An 8,069-nucleotide genomic window follows, 5' to 3' on the forward strand; every position below is an offset into this window, starting at 1 on the left:
CCTCAGTGTGGTCTCTGGACTGTCGCGCTGGGAAATGGAAATGAGTACAGCGCTAGTGCAGGTCTGTCAGGCTTTAAATATCAGCGGTGATTTCAGACAGAAGGAGCAAGAGTGAAAGAGATAGTTTAGAGATTGTTGGAGGCCAAGCTGAAGATGTTCCTAATTTGCATATTTTGGCTGTTTTCCTTAAAATCACATTTTAAATGTAAAATCTATTTTATTTCTGTCAAATTTTCTCTTTGGTTCTTTAAAAGTATTTATTTATTTATTTATTAACTTATATATATTTTAGGTGCTTTTAATGAAAACCAATTAACTACAAACGACTCCTGTTATTCTGGTATTTTTACAGTGAAGTTTGTGTTAAACAACATTTCTCAGCGGATAAATTCAGTCACGTGATCCGTTACCCTGCGGAACTCTGCCGGCGGAACGCTTCGCTTGTTGCTATGGGGCGGAGCGGACCACATTGTGTGTTACACCGAAGTGTTTCCGGAATCATGTTTGGTAACTGAGCAGAGGTGAATGCCGAAGAAACTCCACAGGTAAGTCAACCATGAAGCTCCCACTGAGCTTCTGTAGTTAGTCCATAGTTAGAGTTTAACAACAGGTGAGTGATCCGCGTGACGTGTGCAGTCAGCCGCTGCAGGTAGGTGTGTGTGTGTGTGTGTGTGTGTGTGTGTGTGTGTGTGTGTGTGTGTGTGTGTGTGTGTGTGTGTGTGTGTGTGTGTGTGTGTGTGTGTGTGTGTGTGTGTGTGTGTGTGTTGTCAGATCGCTTTATTTAAAATCAGATTTATTGAGTGCAGATCTGTGAAGCTGATGATCCCCGATAACGTTTCTGCTCTTTGTGGTTAAATCAGCTACAAACCTTGTTTGTAAGACAAGTGTCTTAAAAGTGAACCTTTTGTAAATGTAGTTTGGGGGTCGGTGTACTGCTAACACTAACACAGTGTGCAATGTGCGGAATTAAAGAGTGACTTTTAAAAATGTGAAAAAGCTGTTTGATGAACTTTTGTTACCAGGCAAAGTTTCTAAATGTGCACATTTTTGAAGTAGAGTGCAGGTGAATATAAAATAAAAGCTCAGTTTACAGACTGTGACGTGTCAACATAAAGTCACCAACATTCAAAGGATTCTGTGAACTCTGAATAGTCGGTGCAGTTTGGCATGGTGGCATAAAATCGTGTCGTTTTTGAATGGAGTTTGGTTCATTGTTGTTGTCACCTGACGAGTTAAACATGTGGAGAACACGTCTTCCTGTTTATTCCACACTAACTCTGATTGTCGTGCAGGTGAGTCTCAGGTGTGACTGACTGCAGCCATGTTGCTGCCTCTGCTGCTGCGGCCGCCCCTCTGCCTTCCTCAGGCCTCGGTGGTATTAACGCGATGCGTCCTGACGCTTCGCTGTGGCGCTCCAAGGGGGCTGCGCTCTCAGGCTAAGAACTTCCTGTGGCGGTGGCGTCCGCAGCGCCTCCACAGTCGGGGGCGGAGCAGGAAGACCCAGAGTCAGGAGGAGGAGTGGAGGAACAGGAACAAGACTGCGCTGACTTACATCGCCGCAGCCGGCGTGGGAATGATCGGCCTGGCATACGCCGCAGTGCCGCTGTATCGACTCTACTGCCAGGTGAGCACACACACACACACACACACACACAGCTGCTGAGAGCTCGTTTGAACGCTCAGCTTCTGTCGCCAGGCATCAGGGCTCGGCGGCACGGCGGTGGCCGGACACGACATGGAGCAGGTGGCGACAATGACGCCGGTGAAGGAGCGCGTCATCAAGGTGACGTTCAACGCCGACACTCACGCCAGCATGCAGTGGAACTTCAGGCCGCAGCAGACGGAGATCTTCGTAAGACTTTGCGCTCCGTCTCCATCCTTCATCACTTCCTCCTCCTCCTCTTCCTCACGCACACGCTCTGTCCCCAGGTGGTTCCCGGGGAGACGGCGCTGGCGTTCTACAGAGCCAAGAACCCCACAGACAAACCGATCATCGGCATCTCCACCTACAACGTGGTGCCCTTTGACGCCGGACAGTACTTCAACAAGATCCAGGTAATCAATAATCAGTCACATGATCAATCAATGGCACAACACTCGCCACACTGGACAGGTGAGCAGGAGGTTGAGAGGCGGGGCACACCTGGACAGGTGGCCTGTGTGTCGCAGGACTAACACACACATACTCTAGATTCACACCTTCATGGATGTGTTTGGACTGTGGGAGAGAGCCCTACACGGAGACGCTCCGAGTCCTCTCGGCACGTAAAGCCGTGGCGTTGGCGGGTGATCTGAGCTGGTTGCTATCACACGTGTAACACGTGATCTCTGCTCGTGTGTCTGCAGTGTTTCTGCTTCGAGGAGCAGCGCCTGAACCCTCACGAGGAGGTGGACATGCCCGTCTTCTTCTACATCGACCCCGAGTTCGACAACGACCCGCGGATGGCCCGAGTGGACACCATCACGCTGTCCTACACCTTCTTCGAGGCCAAAGAGGGTCAGATGCTTCCTCTGCCCGGATACAGCTACAGCTGAGCGAGGGCTCCGCCTTTCTCCAAGGAAACGAAGGAAAAAACTGTTCGGATAATCGAGACTCTTCACTCTGTCTGACGTCACATTAAAAGTCGACACTGATCATCAAACGTCCCGACGGAGGAGCTCTGTGCGCCGGAGGGTCGAAGCATTTCCAGGAAGTTACAACATGAAAATGTACAAGAAAACATTTCTTTCAAAAGCAAGAATCACAGATGTTGGAGAAAAACAAATTGTACATGATAATAAACAAAAAGAAAGAAAAAGATTTACAAGTGTAAAAAAGTATGAAAAATATGAAAAGTTATAAAAAAGAAAAACCAGAAGAGATCAAAGAAAATTAAATTTATGGAAAAAACTTTAAACCTGAAACAAACACATGAAACTTCCCTTCATGTGTTCATTAACAGATGCACCACTAATCATTATTATTCTGATGATATTTATTCATTTATTTCTTTTTGTTTTCCTGGTTTCTGTCCCACCTCCTGTTGTTCCAAAGTTTCCTTTCAGCTCTTCATCAGTTCTCGAACATTTAGGGAACATTTAGGGAACATCAGATAAATGTCTGATTTAAACTTATTAATGTTTCATTTTCTTTGAGGTTCAAACATTTAAAGTTTTACTTTTAAAGCCTGGAGGAAAAACACACCATGCGCTGTGTGGAAGTGCATGTGCACATGTACAGGTACACGTTTAAACCTGTGCCTGTAACGATATAAATATTTAATAAATGCGGTTGGAAATAAAGTCAAATTAAAGAGAGCGTCGTGCTGAATATATGCAGTACGGGTTCACTTTTACTCTTCTGTGTATTCTAACATGTTGTCCTGTTTTTACTTTTGTTATTTAAAGAGGCCTGAGAGTTTCACAGCTGAGTGTTCTCGCAGGATGTTTCCTGTCAGTCGAATCAAATAAAAAATGTATTTCACGGTTTTTATTTTTTCAGAGTTGGACAGTCATGGACAGTTTGAACACCAGGGGGCAGCAGAGGAAAAGACGTGACCTGCTCAGAGGTCTTTTTACTGCTTCGTGTCGGCACAGACTGAACTTACACTTACATTTAACTGCAGAACGAAAGAGTTGATTTCACTTTATGTACGTTCAAAGAAGATGCTCTGACACGTCTAAGCTTTGATATATTTTAGGACCCGGTAAAAATCGTCTGGTCCTGATTCTCAGGTTGTTAAATTATGCAAATACAGCCTGGGATCAACAACAGATGAATTATTTTATCATCTAACATTTAACTAAAAGCCAAACTGCAGCAGCAGTGTGAGTTAAACACTCCACCCAGCAGGTTGGAGAACCTTCAGAGAAACTGCAGGAACAGAGAGGTTGATGAAATTACACTCAAGGATTTTAAACTGATGCCTGCACGAAGTGAAGTTATTTATTCACCACAAGAACATGCAGTTAACAACCTGAGAAAACTCGAACTAAATTAAAGAATTAAGAAAACATTTTCTAGTGCAAAGCCTGCGTTTGGAGAACTAAAAGAAAAAAAGAACTATTTACTCTATAAAGGGTTGAACTGAAAGCATTACTCATGAGCCACAACAAAGAAGTCTTTGAAGACTTTAACGAAGCTTCATGTCACAGATTAATCCATCCGATGCAGAAAATGACGAATTTTTCAACTATCTAAATCTACCAAAGCTAAAGGACGAACGGGTTGTGGCTCTGAGTCTCCTTTTTTTTAAAATTTGTTTTGGATTTTCAAAATATAAAGCAAAAACAAACCCAAAAACAAGCAGGCTCAGATGTGTTGCAGAAAAAACAGTTAATTCAGACAAACATGCATAATGCAAAACAGCACAAGACAGAACACCAAAAGCTGGAATAGAGTTTACAAATCTGGGCCCAGTTTAGCCCAGTTTAGCCCAGTCTGGCCTCCAAATCAAATCAAATCACTTTTATTGTCACATCACATGTGCAGGCACACTGGCACAGCACATGCGAGTGAAATTCTTGTGTGCGAGCCCCACAAGCAACAGAGATGTGCAAACACAACAACACAAACGAGCAAAATACAAGAATGGCCAACCTGAAACTAATAAATATATGTACAATATATAATAGTGTATGCATTTCTGGATGTGTATACTAAATATTTTCCTACGTGTGTGTGTGTGTGTATACACATTTTTACAAATTAAATAGTAAAAAAAAAATAATAATAATAATAATAATAATAATAATAACAAAATATATAAAATATACAGAGTTGAATATGTGCAAAACAAGTGGCATTTATATACAGTATGGAGTGCATAATGTTGAAGTTCCAGTAGTGAAGCTGAGGTGTCTATGACGTGTTCAGCAGTCTGATGGCCTGGTGGAAGAAGCTGTCTCTCAGTCTGCTGGTACGGGACCGGATGCTGCAGAACCTCCTTCCTGATGGAAGCAGTCTGAACAGTTTATGGCTGGGGTGACTGGAGTCCTTGATGATCCTCCCCGCTTTCCTCAGGCAGCGCTTCCTGTAGATGTCTTGGAGGGAGGGAAGCTCACCTCCAATTATCCGTTCAGAGCACCGCACTACTCGCTGGAGAGCTTTGCGGTTGTAGGCGGTGCTGTTGCCGTACCAGGTGGTGATGCATCCAGTGAGGATGCTCTCAATGGCACAGTGATAGAAGGTCCTGAGGATGCGGGGGCTCATGCCGAATCTTTTCAGTCTCCTGAGAAAGAAGAGGCGCTGCTGCGCCTTCTTCACTGTTTTGTTCCAGACATTCAAAAGAGAGTCTTTACAGTCTTTGCTGATCTCTTCCATTTGTATTATGGACATCATGTCTGTTACCTTCAACTGAAAGGAAGGAGGAGTGGGGGACTCCATTCCCTCAGGATTAGTCTCTGGGCACCAATCAGACCTAACTCCAACGGCTGCTGCACTGTAGCCGGGAGCAGCTCTGAGCAGGCTGTAGGGCTTCATATATGCGCTGGAATACCAGTGAAATATATTACACCAAAAGCCTATGGATGAGGGACAAGACCAAAAAGCATGAAACAACGTCTGCCAACCTGTCACACATTAGGGAGACAGAGGGATGAATCTTGTGCAGTCAGATTTTAAATTGAATTAATTGGTGTCTACTGTTTATGGAGCCAGAGTGGATTTTAGACAAACACTTACTCCACATAGATTCAGACACCTTCATCCCTGAGTCCTTCAGCAGTATGCACCACGAAAAATGTAAAAATGAATTTCCCTTTGAGTTGAACAAATGAAGGAAATTTGACAGCAGTGACGTTTGTAGGGTTACTGAAGTTGGACTAGCTGGTACATAATCATGTGCTAGGTGATTGCTAGCAACACAGCTATGTTAGCATAACATAAACACAGTAAAGCTGGAGGATGAACGCTAACTTTCTCCCACTCGATAAAAGTTCACCTGAGGGTTCCTGATGGTTAGAGACAAATGCAATCGCATGGCAGGATGCTGTAAACGGACCAAACTTCAGTCAGGAGAACAACTGAGATAATCCATCCACAACACGAGGTTAGTCATTCATATACTGCAACAACATGGGAATAGAGCAGCTGCCAGAGAATTCAACATTAATGAATCAATGTTACGGAGGGGTTAGGGAATCAATGAATCAATGTTTTTCACGAAGCAGGTCTCGGCTCGCGCTGGAGAGTCGGCACAGTGGCAGGATGGCTGCTGTGTTGCCTGGAATTACTCCTTATCCCCTACCCAACCCTGTTGCTGGTCACGTGCTCTATAATGTTGTGCTGTGGACATTTATGTGCTTTCTGTGCAGAGGAGTTTTTTTGTTTCCTGTTCTCATGCTGTCCTCCTGTAGCCCAGCATGAGCAGAGGTCTCTTTTTTCCTCTTGTACTTTCCCATTGTAGTGTACATTTCAGTGGTTTTTCTGTAATGCATCCGTTCTCTGACTTGTATCCCCATGTGATGTCTGTGTTGTGTGTGTAAGGTCGGGGGACGGGTTCATTCCAACCAGCAACCTGCCACTGCATGTGGCGAATAAAATTTGAACTTGAACTTGAAGTGGAGGAAGCAAGAAGAATGAGCTGAGTAAAGTTTGACTTATCTGACTGTTTTGTTTCGCTTAATGCGCCTTATAATCCGAAAAATACAGTACTTCTTGATTGCTTGTGAACTTTTTTTCCTTTTTTCAAAAAAATCACAGCTACATGATGTATATGACATGAAACCACTATTAAAGGCTTGTGTAGAGTATATAAGTATAATCTCATTCAACTGTTATTGACAAAATAAGAGAAATCTTAAGTTTACTCTGATGCGTCACACTTAATAATTAATAATTATCTTCCATTATTATAGCTTCTGTTAATTAGGGGGACTTTGGGTATCAGTGAGCTACGTAACGCTAGAATCATTTTCTTTTTAAAAATATTCTCGAGGATCAGTTAATCTCTTGAAAGAATGGCTAAAAATGTAGTGATGGTTGAATTGTTCCAGTAAAGCATTTATTATAATTTTTCAAATTCAAATCAAATTCAAATTCAAATTTTATTTGTCACGTACACAGTCATACACAGTACGATATGTAGTGAAATGCTTGGACAACTGCTCGTGACCTAAAGAAAACAAAAAAGGAAAAGGCTATGAATAAGATAGGAAATAAATATGAAAAATTAAAAAGGGTAAATTTAACTAGGAAGGAATAAAATATAAATTAAGGTTAAAAATGAAATAACTGTACAACACAAATTAGAATGAAGGGTAAATTTAACTGGGAAGAATAAGATAAAATATATAAATTAAAGTTGAAAATAAAATAACTGTACAACAAAATACACAATACACAATATAGAACTATATATCACGTGTTCCCATCAACAGCTGTTAACGTGACAAACCTAAAATACTGTATGCGTGAAATTTACTGTATATGAATATCAAAGTGATGCAACAAACGGCAGTTTGGTGTGACACTGACACCTGCTGGATGTCATCACTAAAGCTGAATCCTGAGTTGAACACTGTGTGCTGCTTCCTGTTTGTTGGATACCGAAACTTTATTTAAAAATCATAAAGGAGAAAAGATAAATTCGAAGCTTTAAAGTCTGACCTCAAACAGTCCTGACAGGTTGAAAGGATGTTTTCATATTTACATTTGTCACTAATTTAGAATAGAATAGAATAGAATAGAATAGAATAGAATAGAATAGAATAGAATAGCCTTTTATTGTCATTGTACAGAGTACAACGAAATTGGAGTGCCGCTCCCTTGGTGCAAGTTTCAATAATAAATATAAATATAAAAGGACAAAAAAAACAATCGTAAGTACTCAAACAATAGTATGTACAATATATACAGGATAGCAGCATTAATATAATGACAGTATGAATAGCAGCATAATATAATGACAGTGACGGTATGGAATAGGTTCAATTGTTTTTGTGCTTATTTACTACGGTGATAGCTCTGGGAAAGAAGCTATCCCTGAATCTGTTTGTCCTGGTTTTATGTGACCTGTACCGTCGGCCTGACGGTAATAGTTCAAACAGTTGGTTGCTGGGGTGAGAGTGGTCCTTGATGATATTGCCAG

General features: G+C 41.9%; 1 protein-coding gene across 2 annotated transcripts; it reads left to right on the forward strand.

Moving 5' to 3' along the window:
* The first annotated feature begins 394 nt into the window (after nt 1–394).
* On the forward strand, nt 395–3,468 carry cox11 (cytochrome c oxidase assembly homolog 11 (yeast)). Of its 2 annotated transcripts, none has more exons than XM_026178087.2 (5): nt 395–545; nt 1,293–1,624; nt 1,697–1,852; nt 1,930–2,055; nt 2,347–3,468. In XM_026178087.2, the coding sequence occupies exons 2-5, from the start codon at nt 1,322–1,324 to the stop codon at nt 2,533–2,535; spliced, it is 774 nt and encodes a 257-aa protein (XP_026033872.1). In that variant the 5' UTR covers nt 395–545; nt 1,293–1,321; the 3' UTR covers nt 2,536–3,468. The 2 variants fall into 2 exon arrangements, with proteins under 2 accessions (XP_026033872.1, XP_080161916.1); XM_080305790.1 differs by having other exon boundaries at nt 524–649.
* Nucleotides 3,469–8,069: the final 4,601 nt, after the last annotated feature.

The sequence above is a fragment of the Astatotilapia calliptera genome, chromosome 8, assembly GCF_964374335.1.
Source record: "Astatotilapia calliptera chromosome 8, fAstCal68.1, whole genome shotgun sequence".
Taxonomy (NCBI): domain Eukaryota; kingdom Metazoa; phylum Chordata; class Actinopteri; order Cichliformes; family Cichlidae; genus Astatotilapia; species Astatotilapia calliptera.

Coding starts and splice junctions, on each gene's coding strand:
- cox11 (XM_026178087.2), top strand. CDS start 1,322: ATGTTGCTGCCTCTGCTGCTGCGGCCGCCCCTCTGCCTTCCTCAGGCC. Junction 1,625..1,696: donor TGTATCGACTCTACTGCCAG/GTGAGCACACAC, acceptor TTCTGTCGCCAG/GCATCAGGGCTCGGCGGCAC. Junction 2,056..2,346: donor AGTACTTCAACAAGATCCAG/GTAATCAATAAT, acceptor GTGTGTCTGCAG/TGTTTCTGCTTCGAGGAGCA.